Source organism: Aricia agestis, chromosome 19 (assembly GCF_905147365.1).
Source record: "Aricia agestis chromosome 19, ilAriAges1.1, whole genome shotgun sequence".
Lineage (NCBI taxonomy): Eukaryota > Metazoa > Arthropoda > Insecta > Lepidoptera > Lycaenidae > Aricia > Aricia agestis.
This window is the reverse complement of record NC_056424.1, coordinates 1,764,313-1,779,549: the sequence shown is the minus strand read 5'-3', so window position 1 is coordinate 1,779,549 and position 15,237 is coordinate 1,764,313. Positions and strand designations below refer to the sequence as shown.

Below are 15,237 nucleotides of genomic sequence, written 5' to 3'. Positions count from 1 at the left end.
TGTTTCGTATCAGAAATTTCGGACAATGTGCGGCCGGGCTAAGGCCGGCAATACTCGTCAGATTTTTTCATCCGATAGTCTGGCCCGGTTGTCTGATCAGACGACCTTACTGAAGGCAGTAGGCACTCGTGCCTACTGCCTTCAGTAACGTGAAGAGGTAACAGACAGACAGACAGACAGATAGACACACTTTTGGATTTTATAATATTAGTATGGAAGTATGACAGTATGGATGGTCTTGTTAGATTGAGTTTTTTCTTCTTTCGCGCTAACATGAGCAAATATGCAATAAGTAACATTAGTTCGTCGTCCATCTTCTCTTTCTGCTCCGTAGTCCGTATGCAAGCTCACAGATAGCTCGAGTACGACTGAGTTCAGAAAAAGTCTGGCGCAAGAATCGGATGTGTATCGAGTAAATACGATCAGATTATCTGATCAGACAAACGGAAACAAAATCTGACGTGTATTCCGAGCCTAAAAAGCACAATAGACATAACGACCAGTAGTTCGACTGCAAAGAGACGGACAGGTTTCAATATCTGTCAAATTCGTCGGGTTTCACTAGGATTATGAACGGAATGTGCCTCGCGCTGGCTGATATAATAAATTTTTAAATATTAAAAATAAAGTTTTCAAAATTGGATTCTGACAATTTTAATCACATGTGCCAAAACACAAACAACAATACGACCAAAGAGGAACGCGTCCATCGAATATGTCATATTTTTTAATTCGTAGGTAACAAATTACCAACCCTAGCGACAATTTCGTCATAATACGTCAAATTTAAAAATTTCAACAACAGTTCTAAGTCGGCATACTCTATCATTCTGTCTACTCTGTAAAAAGCGTTGAATCAACACTCGAGACTATCCGGTTTCGAATTTCAAAATTCAAATAAGTGGGTTCCCTTACTCGAACAATATACTGCGCAATTATAGTGAAGTTGCAATATTTTTCGCAGCAACTAGGTCCCAAAACTGAATTAAACTTGGTGTTTTAAAAACATTCCGATCCACGTTTCTTAAAATTCTTATTTACATCTAAAAAAACAATACTGATAAGATTCTGGTGAAAACATTACAAAGAGTATGTTATCTTTACATTGTAGTCGCAAAATAATAAGATATTTTTTGCATACATCTTCCATATACGCGTGAACTACAGATAAATATTCTTTTATAATATTACTAGCTATCCCAGTGAACTTCGTGTCACTTTAAAACCTTCCCTGGATTTCTACGAATATTTTAAATCAGCCCAATCCGTCCAGCCGTTTTTGAGTTTTAGCGCGACTAACACATTTGAAAATCCATTTTTATATATAAGAAGACTAAGCGATGATGAAAGGTTGTGGTTGTCAGCCACTAGCCAGCGATGAGCGATGTTTCCGATTTTAAATTGCGTTACACTAGGCATTATACACTGACTGGAGTAAGAGAACGCACCCCGAAATGTCAAACGTCTTTTCTCTAGTGCTTACCGGCGCCATTGGGAATTTAAATTTCGATTTTGGAAGCTACTCTAAAGTTTACTTCTCAGTTCTCAGCTGTTGAAATTTGCAAAGTGTTCATAGAAAGTTATAAAACGTTTTAACAATCATAAATTCATACAACATTATTTTCGAGAAATATGTTAAAAAAATACTTGAAGTCCCTACAAGACTGTGAAATGTACGTTTTTTCTTGTTACCTTTCACTTTCTCCACCACAAAATTTACTTAGATAATGAAAATCTCAGGTTTCATTCTTTGTTTTCCATAATTTCATTAACAATGGATAATATAGTTATTAGTTACGTATTTCTTGTAATATGTTTGTCTCATTTGGATGTTTAGTATTTTTTGTTTACATAAACATTTTTTTCTATACCCACATACCATATTATGGATTGCCAGAGAATTTGCAGTGAAATTATTTAATGAACGTGTACTTCTCGTATTCAATATGACGCCATAAGTTTCAATATACTTATTTTAAAACTGCCAATTCGAAATGTAACCAACCAATGCTTAGATTTATAATCAAAACTTATCTTATTGACACAAATTGGAAAATAAGAATTTAGATGTATGTACATCTCAATGGAAATAAGTTATATTTTTTTTCTTACAGGAATAATTCAGATTGTCAGAATGATGTTTATGAAGAGGAATTGGTAGATGACGAACTTGTAAGTATAAACTTTAGTCATACAGTTATTTTAAATCATTAATTATTAAAAGGGGTGAGCTATATGTGGGTCATATTTAGGCTGTGTTTCCACCAGAGATGTGTTGCGAGTAATGTATTTTTGAGAATCAATAGAATTGTTTCATTGATGGGAGCACTGAGCTTGCTGTGACCTATCTCAGCGCAGCGATTCTATTGGATCTTAAGAACACATTCCTCGCAACATATCTCTGGCGGAAACACTGTCTTTTGTTCCTTCGTGATGGACTATTACAAGCCGTTATCAAATTTCTTTATGTAAGCAATTGACCATATGCCCAAAATATTTGTAGTTGATTAAACCATATTTTATATTAGACACACTGATAAACATCAATATTTTATGTCAGATGAATGGTGTGATTGTTAGGTTATAAGGAGATATCGTATGGTATGGTATTCTACCTACTAATAATAAAACTAAGGAAACCTTACTCCCACACTTCAACCGGTTTGAATTTGGTTCCTTTTCGCACACTAAAATATGGCAATAGCAACAAAACACTATAATTTACGAAATAAAGCTTACGCCATGCCTACGCGAACAGGCGTCTCCGAAGCGGAGCGTCAAGTTGTCAAATATGTGTTTTGTATACAAAAACACATTTGACAACTTGACGCTCCGCTTCGCATTAGCAGCCGTTGACATTAATTGTCACTTCTATATTTACACAAAATTGTTTACCGAATACATGCAGAAAGTATACATGTATTCGGTTCACATTTTGTAGAATCGTGGCCAATTTTTCTGACACAGTTACTCTTCCTTAGTTTTTATTATTCGTAGCATTCTGCAATGTAGCTATTAAAGCACTATTTACTCTAAAATATTACAGTTTATTTAAATCAAAAGGTTTACTACTTAATTCATCAAGCCCCATACAGTCACCAGTGACCGAGACACAATAGAAATTCTATTGTGTCTCTTTTTCCACAATCGACGGGTTAAGATTTTTTTTACAAATTAAGTTTAAAAACTGGATAAGTTTATTGAATTTTAAGAAATCTTATTCATTTTATGATGGGTGCCTACTAGAATATAGTAAATGGAGAACTTTACAAACATGTAACCCCTAAACAATCAAAATATTTATACAGCACTAGATGACACTCACAACTCCGTTGTGCCAAAATTCGTTTATCGCACGGGAACCATACATTTTTCCGGGTTATAAAGTATCCTATGTATTGTATAAAGTATCTGATAATAAGTTTGGACAAAGAGGCATGGATTATACAAGGTGTAACAAAACTAAGTGATAATACTTTAGGGCGTGTAAGTGTCCCTTATATGTATAGAGTTCACTATGAAAATAGCAGCGCTGAACGATCGAATTTTTTTTGTGATTTTTATGGGCAAGAGCCCGTGTGTCATGAATTTTTCCATACAAAGATGAAAAAAAGTTACTCTTTCAGTGCTGCTACTTTTACAGCAAACGCTGTATGTACAGGGGATCCATATACAACCTAAAGTATTATCACTTAGTTTTGTTACACCCTGTATATTTTATTTACTGCATAGTTGACATTTAACTTGGTAACACAATACATAACTTTTATAGGAAATGGAGGAAGACCTAGATTTAGATGTAAGACTCCAGATGCTGAATCTGAAAGAAGCTGAGATCAAGTTAAAGAAGAAAATACTCTTCTTGAACCAGCACAAAAAAATGGTGAGTTCAAATTGTGAGACTTGTAAAAGCATGGTTTTATTTAGCAAGTCCGGTGCCCCTTGACATCCAACATGCATATCAGCGGTCAATTTAGGTGCATAAACATTATTTTGGCTAATTATTAGTTTATTTAGGTGCGTAATGAAAAATTTAAAACTAAACATCCTGGCATAAAAGCTCTGTACCCGAGGACACTTCGAGGTTTTACTCATTAGCAAGTTTTAGGAAAATGATTTCTAGTTCTGATAAAACCTTATCATTTTGTTTTGTAATGTATTGTAATGTGTAAAACAGTAGGCAGTACTGTATAATCCGACAAACTAGCTAATCCTACACAGGCCACGGCCATGCAAAGTGTTTTTTTTTTTACGAAATAAGGGGGCAAACGAGCAAACGGGTCACTTGATGGAAAAACAACTACCGTCACCCGCAGCATCAGAAGAGCCGCAGGTGCGTTGCCTGCTTTATAAGAGGCAATAGGGTAATAGGGGAGGGTAGGGAAGGGTAAAGGATTTCAAGCCGGTTTTCTGTGAGCCCGTGGTATTTCTCCGGTTGAGCCGTCCCATTCGTGCCGAAGCATGGCTCTCCCACGTCAGAAGTCTGTATGTTTTATTAACGGGGATCTACTGTAAAGTTTATTAAGCAGCAGTAGATATATGGTACATCACATTTTGTGTAATTGTATCATTGTGTGGGGTGAGGGGTCTCATAACTTAGATAAATGTTTTATTGTCTGTAATATTTGCTTATAAAAGACTTTCATAATTTTTGACTAACATTAAAGAAGAAGATAATTAGCGTTTATGGCACTTGGGCATGATTGTGTCCCAGCAATAAACTTCTCATTAATTTATGTATGAAGTATTGTTTGGAAATTCATACAGTTTACAGATTGCACCTTCGGTAAGACAAATGTATGCCTTTGTCTTTGTGCAATCTTCACATTTTCAATTTAATTTGTGCCCCAAGGTATAAAATGTGGGATACATTTACTGTTTGTGTTTGTGTTTTGTGTGTTTTTTATTGTTAGCTGTAATCTTTTTTTAAATCACTTTGTTTGCTTTCGTTTTTCTATCAATATAATATTTTAAATGTGTTCCAGAATCAGCAATCTCAGCAAGGCAATCGCAGTATCTTGCCCGACGGAAGGATAGTTGTGCGGAACGTCGGAGAACGGTAATTCATAATTACTAAATTACGCAAATCGTAACCTTGGCTTGTACCACGAAACCGTTTTGAGACTCAAACAATCGAACAAGAATGCCGCATCCTACTCTAACTAACGTGAAATGACGTTGTTAGAGCAGGACGCGGCATTCTCGTCCGATTGTTTGAGTCTCAAAACGTTTTCGTAGTAGGCCTCCTTGTTTGACACAGTAACAAGGACTGATTTTGATCTCTTGAATATCAATTTGGTCGTGTTATATCAACAGGTCTTTTGGTTGTTTTTTTACAAAAAATTTAATTAATGATGATTTTTTACCCATCAATTCCCAAGCGGCACCCGGCTGTCTCATAACAATTGAAAATCTATTGTGTCTGCAATTCCCACGATCGAGGTATTAAATTATTTTGCGTCTACATCTCATATAATACTGCTCGCGAAATTTTTACTCTAAAGGAAAAACCTGATGGGACAAAGTAGTGTACAGTGTATACTAAATTTCATCAAAATCAATTTAGCAGTTGCCTGTCCATGTTCTTGTATTAATATCATTCAAATTCAAATAATGTTTGTTTTATCAGAGCAAAGAGTGGCAAACATGTATGTTGGTGAGTTTGCGAGTGATGCTTACAATGCACTATAATCACTGTACATAGTATAGCATGAAGCACTTTTATAGTTAAAAATGGCCGTGCACAGATATATGCTATTACTTAAGTACTTAGGCCGGTATAAATAGTCAGTAAGTACTCAAGATGCATCTCGGTCTCAAGACGCGGTTCGCCTCTATGATTGGTCCAAAATTTGACAGCCAACCAATCACAGAGCCTGAACCGTGTCTTGAGACCGAGATGCTTCTTGAGTACTGACTTTTTATACCGGCCTTAGTTAATTAATTAAGATGTCTAAAAATGAATAGTCTCATAATACAGGATGTAACAGAACAAAGCGACAATACTTTACCGTGCTTAAAGGTACAGCACACATATCAACTCGGAAAAGGATCGGCACCGTATCGCCTCGAGCCGTTCAATATTTTGTATGAAACTCCCTACTGCAAAGCACACTAAGCGGAACCGTAACGTAATCGCCTCGCCTCGGAAGGGGACAGCGGTCGGCGAGCCGTAAGCGAGGCGTCGCCTAGCCGTAGCCGAGTTGACGTACAGGCGCTACTGATACGCTTAGTTAATACGTGCATACGTTAGGTTGATGCGGTTGACGACGAGGTGAAAGGCGATACGGTGACGATCCCTTTCCGAGTTGATATGTGTGCTGTGACCATAAGAGTCCTTACTCCCTTGTTTACTCTAAAAGTAGCAGTACTTAAAAAGTTGCTATTTTAAGGCCAGGTAGTCCCTAATTTACATTCAATCAAGACGCGGCGAGCGTCGTAACCGCCGTTGTACAAGGCGCGCATATTAATATATGCGCGCCGATACGTCGATATTCGTACTAACAGACATCGACCTGCTAATTTTAGGGATTACCTGGCCTTAACTATTGTGTGGGTAAATTCATGACATTGGCGCATTTCTCATGGCAACAACGTCAAACGTAACTCTTTTAGTGCTAATGAGAGTTTCATACACAAAAAGGTACTATCACTTAGTTTTGTTACAACTTACACCCTTTATATTAAAAACTTGATTATTGTTTTTTTTAAAGCTCTTTTAACTAATTATTGCTAAGCGTGCTATATGAATGCTCATGATGCTAATTAAGTTGCTATAAATGCTATATGCATTGTTTTAATAACTCTCGTTTGTTTTATTTGTTTAATGTTTGTATTAAAAAGTGTGTCGTTTTATCCTTGCTTCATGCAATAGGGAACTTGCGCAATGAAGGTGCTGCGACGGGTGTCGCCTTCCTCGATAAATGGGCTATCTAACACTGAAAGAATTTTTCAAATCGGACCAGTAGTTCCTGAGATTAGCGCGTTCAAATAAGCCCTTTCAAATAATTTTCCCCGTTTTTTCCACACTTTCCCCTATTTCTTTGCTCCTTTTAGATTTAGCGTAATAAAATATAGGCTTTGAGAAAGCCTATATTTTATTACGCTAATAACTGAGCTATCTAATACTGAAAGAATTTTTCAAATCGGACCAGTAGTTCCTGAAATTAGCGCGTTCAAATAAGCCCTTTCAAATAATTGCCCCCCGTTTTTTTCCACATTTTCTTCTATTTCTTCGCTCCTATTAGTCTTAGCGTGATAAAATATAGCCTATAGCCTTCCTCTATAAATGGACTATCTAACACTGAAAGAATTTTTCAAATTGGATCAGTAGTTCCTGAGATTAGCGCGTTCAAACAAACTAACAAACTCTTCCGCTTTATAATATTAGTATAGATGTGACGCGTGTTCCATCTTTTGTTCCTGCATAATCCCTATTGCAGTTACAATGTTAAAACTTTAAGTTCAGTAAGCAGACATGCTTCCAATGGCCCCTTTCCAATGACTCATTTAATTTTTAATTTCTAAAAGTAAAATGAGCGAGCTAATATATTGTGGTTTGCCACATCACATTGATGTTTATTATTTTTTATGTCAGTAATTTGTGTCCGGGTTTAGTTTACGAATAGTAGTTTATCATTATGCATTTATTTTTAAGTTTTTTTCATAAAAATTTCACGCAATCTCTGAATGCTTGATCACGCCTATATGTATAGAAAATACTATTAAATATATACTAACAACAATGTTGTTTTACAGGGCTCCTGTGCAGGAGAACTTCAGCTCTGCTGCTGATGACTCGGTAAGATATCAACTTTTTTATTCTTTACATAAACTTGTAACATAAGATACAGCATGCTTCGTGTGCATTAATTACATAGCTCTGTTCATAATATGTCTTAACTAAAGTTTCAAGCAATAAAATATGCTTATAAAGTAATTTGTATAATATTTATTTATTGAGTTATATTACTAAAAATTTAAGTGTACTAGCAGTTACTAGTTTTCTCATGTTAATTAATGGGAAAGTTGTCAATATTAAATTTATATGTTAAAATTTATTAATATCTGTCTTTTTAAATATGATGCTCTCACAAGCAACTTTTTGTTAAATAAAATCTAGAATATTATGATATAATGTAAGACCCACAATTATTGTAATCTTTCGAATCTATACAATATTATCTGTAATCGAGGTGTAATCTATGAATACTTTACGTAAAGTTTGTATGTTGTAAGGGCTTAAGCACATGGCGTATTTGAAACACGCAGCATTAGATAGGCGGAGTCTGCACTTACGGCCGTTCCCAATATTTGATCTATCTCTGGTTTTGCCATACTAGAGATAGGAATAGCTCACATTAGACATTAGACACATATATTTTATGTCAATTCAATGTTAGCTGCGATCGGTTGTATGTCAAACCAGAGATAGATTGAATATTGGGCCGTTAGTCACTCTTGTTTTAGCGATAATCTCTTTTGAAGCACATAATTATGTATTATGTTCTCATTTCGCTTTTATATACGCATCCTACGCGCATATAAAATAGGCCCTGTACTAACTCTAAGTTATGGTGCTTAGTAGTTGCAAAGCTTTTGAAAACACGAGACAATTCTTTAACAGAAAACGCCCAGTTCCTGTGAAGAAACAACACGCGGTCCACGCGGACAAATAAACGAAGACAAAAGCAATCGTAAAGATAGTGGTGAAGATGACAGTACCTTAAAATGTTGCCATGATATAGATGATGGTATACTACAAGAAATTACGGAAGCAGTATTCGATGAGTATTGTGATATAGACATTCCTCTAGATATAGTTGTAAATCATAGAAATGAAGTAGGCTGTGATGAAAGTAACATTTGTGATATACATAGACTTAGGGCAAATGATTATGAAGATGTTGACGGTGATTTAAAATTTGCAATAACATTTGCTGGTTATCCAAAAACTAAAATACAACTACATGATATCAAAAGATTCAATCAATGTGTAAAAGACATAATTGGTATTCAAAAATCGAGCAAATTGCTTCGAAATTCCCCAACATTTCGAGATTGTTATATTAATAATGGAGCGATAGTGTGTGTTTTCAATGATTTTGAAAGTAAAAGGTGGTTGCTTATTATATTACCTGGCATAAAAGAGCGTATGAATTGTGATTTTTTATTATTGAAATGTGAAACAATTCGTTTATGGTTAACTTCAATCGTTACACCAGCAGAGTCTTCAAAATTCGCCGAAGAGTTTCTACAACAATTGCAAAAACTCAATCCTGACTTAAAAACAGGTCAGTGGAAAATAGTTAAGAAAATAAATGTTTCTAACGTAGATTACATTTCTATTGTTATTGATAAAAAATCATATGAAATCATAAGGAGCTCTACTTTTAGAAATGTAATAGATTTCAATGAAATGGAATTTGAAATAGAAGGCTCAATTGATATTTATGGTAAAACCTTATCCCTCGAAGATGATTTCTGGAGCATAGCTTCAAGAGTTGAAATTTTAAAATCTTTAAATGCTGCGGACACAAAATTTGTAAAGGATAATGAAAAAAAATTAAGTAAAGCCTCTGACTTACATGAGATGAAAGATATAAAGAAAAAAATTGATGAATTATATGAAATCAACATAGATTTTAAAAGAAATATCCTTAAAAATCCAAGGATAAATGATTATAATGAGATTATTATTGATGAACTCAAGATAGTGGTGGCGCTGTGTGGTTACCCAATGTCTAAAATAAATTTGAGACGTATGGAATTATTTAACAAATCATTGAAAGATATTATTGATATGCAAAAACAATCGAATTTGCTTAAGAATACTCCAAAATTCTTGGATTGTTATATCAACAAAGGGGCTATCGTGTGTATTTTCAACGACCTTGACAGTAAACAATGGTTTGTTAGAGTTTCTCCTGGTCTTCAGGAACGAATGAATTGTCGTCTAAAATTTTTCAGCACAGAAACGACTCGTTTACATTTAGGTAAAATGAAAATTCAGGAAGGACTTTGCCCAGCTGCGGTTATCGATGTATTCAAAAACATGCAACTTTTTAATCCAAAAATACACAAAGATAACTTTAAAATTATTTCCAAACAATGTATAAATGGTAAAATACATGCTTTATATTTCTTGATTGATAGCATTTCGTATGAAACTATTCGATCTTTTACCTTTCAAAATGACGTAGATTCCGATAAAATACAATTTAGAGTAAAAGCTGGTGAGCTTGTCTATTATAGAGTAATTTCCTTCGAACCGGATTTGTTAAGTTTTCAATCAAGAATAAAACTTCTAAAAGACTTAAAACCAGACGTTTTTAAAGTATCTGATCTAAAAAGAAACATATCAACAGAAAATTATAAACCTTATGAATGCGATGAAAGTAATGACGAAGATAGTTCAGATGAAATGCACAATTCTTTTACTACAAAAACAGCTGTAAGACCGAGATCTGAAGAATTAATTACTGAAGACAGTTCAGGTGAATTGTATACTGAATGTGCCGAAAGAAGGTTACAAAAAGAATTAAATAGCAACTCACCTAATATAAAATCGGACGAAAGCGGATCATTAATTGAAGGTGAGGATATTTTAACAAATTCTAGTACAGAAGGAATAAGTAACTTGGAGGAAGGATTCACAGATACATTTGTAAAAGAATCTAATACATTATTAAATAGCTCTTCTGAGTCTGCAAATCAAGATTCAATAATTAGAGATAATGTTCTTTGTGAAATCATGGCATCAAATATTTTAGGAGTACAGAAAACTTCAAATGAAAAGTTGTCTGAAGAATTTTCCAAAATAAACGCAAATGTAAACATTTCAAATACTTGGGAACTTAGGGTTCGAAAATCAAAGTCTTACGACAAAGAAAATGTAAATGAAATCAATTTCGAGACCACCAATAATATTAATGACTCAAAAACAGAGGATACAGACAAATTTAACGACACTGAAAAAATAGAAAATTTTATAACAGTAGGTGACGTGAAATCAGAGCAGTCTTTAAAAATTGTTCATCAAGTGATAAATAATGGTTCCAGTATGGATGATAGCGATTCTAATGAAAATGTAACAGCAAATGAAGTAAGTTCTACTTTAATTAATTCAGTAAATGAATCTCCAAACGTTCTCCAAATTTATATTTCGAGTGACTTGAAATGTGAAAACCCAGAAATAGACGAAGTAAGTACTTGTGACAGTATTGTCCTCGTGAAAGACGAAAATAGAAGTTTGCCGAAACAACAGACAGGAAATTCTAATAAAATAGTTGATTCTTCTGATCTTGATCGTGCCATGTGTGATGAACTTGATGAACACAATGAGCCTGAAGCGATAATCACATCCAAATTGTACGTCCATAAAGATTTCAAGAATGTAGACTTTACCGGTGATATTGAGTTTAAATCAGCTGCAAATATTAACGATAACATTTTATTTGGTGATACTGATTATTCTAATAGATACCGAAAAAAAGAACTGTCCTATTACAGATGCACAAATTACTTGTATGTCGATAAAGAATTAAAATTGGCTGTTGTTTTGGAGGATTATCCTACAGCGAAATTAGATAAGAGTCACATGCGACAGATATCTCGATTATTTAACGAGTGTCTAACCAAAGATGAGGAATTGTTTGACGATGATATTATTCCACAATTTGAAGACGTTTATATATCAAACGGTGCTATAGTATTTATTTGTGAAAATATAGAAACAAAGGAGTATTTCGTAGAAGTTTTACCAGAAATATCCACATCACTCGGCCTTAAATTGAAGCTTCACAATATAGCACGCTTAATTAGATTTTATAGAGTATCTATGACATTACCACTGGAAATATCCCAGCTCGAATCCAAAGCAATGTTACCTACCCTCCAAGAGTCATATTCAAAATTGCAAACTAATGCTTGGAAGATTTATTCTGATGTACCCGGAGAACAGACACGTGTATTTGGAGTGGATGGCAGTTCCTTAAGGTTTCTAAGAAAGTCTAATATGACCTTAGAATATGAAGGACACATCGTTACATGTGAAGAAATAAAGAAACCGAGGCCTGATAATCAACCGAATGTTATAAATATAAATACTGATACTGCTGAAGAAATAGAGAAAAATTTAAGAGAGAAAATAATAAAAATGATGTACTGTGAATTAGAGACCTCCGGCAAGAAGACATCATTGAACAATCTTAGAAACAAAAATAGAAAAAACAATTATAGTGATACGATTCCTGATGATTTCAAACTTTATATAAGCGCTACTGAGTATCCAGAGGTACGTATAGATGAAATGAACTTTAACGATATAAAACAGGCTTTGGAGGACCTTGTGGGAGACACTTGGGGTACTTATGATGCATTTATTCCGAGAATCTACGATATATATTTGTGCGAAGGTGTTATTTTTGTAATCTGTAAAGATATCCAAACAAGATTTTGGATTGAAAGTAACATCAACAATATTGGTCTCTCTCTAGATTTCACCATAAAGGCAACAGAATATCGAGGAGTTGTAGGTATCGTTAACATGAAAATTAAAAGTATAAAAAGCTTTGAAGAAGTAGTAGCGATATTGCAGAACCAAAACCCAAGGCTACGTACCAAGTTTTGGAGGCAAACCACAACAAAAACAAAGTATCCGCAAGTTGTTTTGCAAATGGATGCCCTATCTGCACAAGTTATAAGGAGTGATAGTTTTAATGGTAACATAGATGGCCAAAGTCCGGAATTTGATTTTGGATACTTACTTTCTATCATTAAAAAAAGACCTAGTCTAGAACCATTTTGCAGTGATGATTATAAAAACATCACAAATGACGCTGATATCGATGTAGCTAACAATAAGGAGAATTATAAATGTGATAAATGTCTCAATGAAAATGATACTTTCTACTACATCGGTAATGAAAATTACAATATAATGGAACAAATGGATGCCATAGATGATGATGATTATTGTAAGGTGGACTTAAAAATACCACCAGACTTTCTGACAGCCAAAGGTTGTTTGGATGTAATTATTGGAGTACTGAACGAAAAGAATCCGAAACTCAACACATTTTTGTGGAAAATAGAGCCATCCTCTGATGTAGGGCATTTCACTGTATTTGTTGATAAAACTTCGGCTCGAGTTATGGAAGAAGAAGATTTTGATCCATCATTCGCTGGAGAAAATTTGGAATTCCAATTTTAAAATTTGCATTCCATTTTATAAAATAGTATACATATCCAATTAATCATTTTGTCTTGTAAGTTACTGTGATTGGTTATTTTATATTTGTTTTTATTGTGTACTTTTTGTCACGGACGTCGGACACTATATATGCTTTCATATTTTCTAGTTTATTTTAATTGTTTACCATTATTATGATAAAAATTATGCTCTCTAAATCTATAAAAAAAAGTCTGTTATTTTAAAAGTTTAGGTGATAAGTTTTGTTATACAATTATTGTTAGTATATCCATTTCATGCTAAGCATACCCACCTCTATTTTTAGTTCCTAAGTCTGTTTAACTTATAATGTGTTATATACTCTTTGTCATGATTGATTAATACCTAGATTTTATTATTGGTTGCCATATTTTAAATGTGATAATAATTAAAACACAGCTCATCTTTTTATAAATGAATGTTCAAAGTGAATACTGCCTTTATAAGTAAGTGAATAATACTGTGATCATATTATTTTGATGAAGCAAAATCAATTGTTTGTTTAAAAGTTGCTTGTGACTATTTCTTTTGTTACCACCAGGCCACATGTTTTAAATCATGACTATTATATTAAAGTTATCAAGTTTAATACTAGGAGCATTGCCAATTTTTAACATTTACAATAAAGTGAATTTTGAAAAGTCTCTTAATTATTTATCAGTAATCCCAATATGATTAGGTAATAAGCAATAATAATAAATATTCTAATATCTTTCTTCTTATATATAAAATTCTCGTGTCACTATGTTAGGCCGTGTACTCCTCCGAAATGGCTTTACTGATTTTAACCAAATTTTATATGCATATTCAGTGGGTCTGATAATCGGCTACTGGGTACTTTTTATATTGATAAGTGCATTTGTTGAATAAATAATAGTAAATTATTACAACTCGAGACTGACTGCGACCATTGTTTGTGCGACGGGATAGCGATGGACGTTGCCATAGTGACATACTTATTTAGTCACTTCAATAAAATAATATGGGTGAAATACTTTATATGGCAAAGAAACGTTTGCCGGGACAGCTAGTTTTAACATAATATTATGTATTTACAATAGGGATGATGACAAGGTCAAAGATTAGCGAATTTTGTTAATAAAATAAAGAAATCACGGAAAAAAATAAGTGTTCCCAAAATTTCAGTTTGATAGCATTTGTATTTTTTTTTGTTATGCGCCTTCAAAGTTGGATATTCAAGTCGATTTTTTTTTCAATTAAATTTCTTAATATTTGTATACAATTCAATAACTTATGCAATTAAAAACACCTAGTTTTAACATAATATTATGTATTTACAATAGGGATGATGACAAGGTCAAAGATTAGCGAATTTTGTTAATAAAATAAAGAAATCACGGTAAAAAATAAGTGTTCCCAAAATTTCAGTTTGATAGCATTTGTATTTTTTTTTGTTATGCGCCTTCAAAGTTGGATATTCAAGTCGATTTTTTTTTCAATTAAATTTCTTAATATTTGTATACAATTCAATAACTTATGCAATTAAAAACAACTTTTGTTACGAAACCACTTTCATAAACGCAATATTTAATATACCTGTCGAACAAAGGTGTCTCCCGATGCGTACAAACTACGAAAGACTGACGTCATACTTTCGTAGCACTTTGTATGGAGCGTTTCGGGCAGGTCTTTTTTATGAGATATTTGAACTGTCATATCTTAATGAATTTTTAAGCTATCAGAGTCATTCTTTCAACGTTGTTTCTATTTTTTAAGTGTCTTTCAATTACCGATTAGAAAAAAAATAGTCATCATGCCTATTACAAAATTCTTCGTATGAAATCGTATAAGCTAAGCTGCTGCACAACGCGGCAGCGGAGCTACGCGACACGACACATTAGAAGTCGGAATTATGGTAAGCAAGGTATCGCTCCGCTGCAGCGTAATGTCGCCTAATGCGGTCTCGCACTTATTGTCGCTTAAGGAAGCACGCCGCTCATCGTAACACGCGACCGCGACCGAAAAAGTATTAGTGACTATAGTCT

General features: G+C 33.8%; 1 protein-coding gene across 6 annotated transcripts in view; it reads left to right on the top strand.

Annotated features, from left to right (window-relative positions):
• The window catches only part of LOC121736370, a 48,441-nt gene that overhangs the window by 7,884 nt on the left and 25,320 nt on the right, over positions 1–15,237 (top strand). For 2 of the 6 annotated variants that reach the window (XM_042127532.1, XM_042127531.1), the window contains exons 6-10: positions 2,115–2,172; positions 3,773–3,883; positions 4,986–5,059; positions 5,630–5,656; positions 7,759–7,801. In XM_042127532.1, coding sequence (XP_041983466.1) covers positions 2,115–2,172; positions 3,773–3,883; positions 4,986–5,059; positions 5,630–5,656; positions 7,759–7,801 — 313 coding nt within the window. Of the gene's footprint in view, positions 1–1,489; positions 1,674–2,114; positions 2,173–3,772; positions 3,884–4,985; positions 5,060–5,629; positions 5,657–7,758; positions 7,802–8,626; positions 13,302–15,237 lie in introns of those variants that run through there. The other 4 variants (XM_042127530.1, XM_042127528.1, XM_042127529.1 and 1 more) reach the window with 4 other exon arrangements.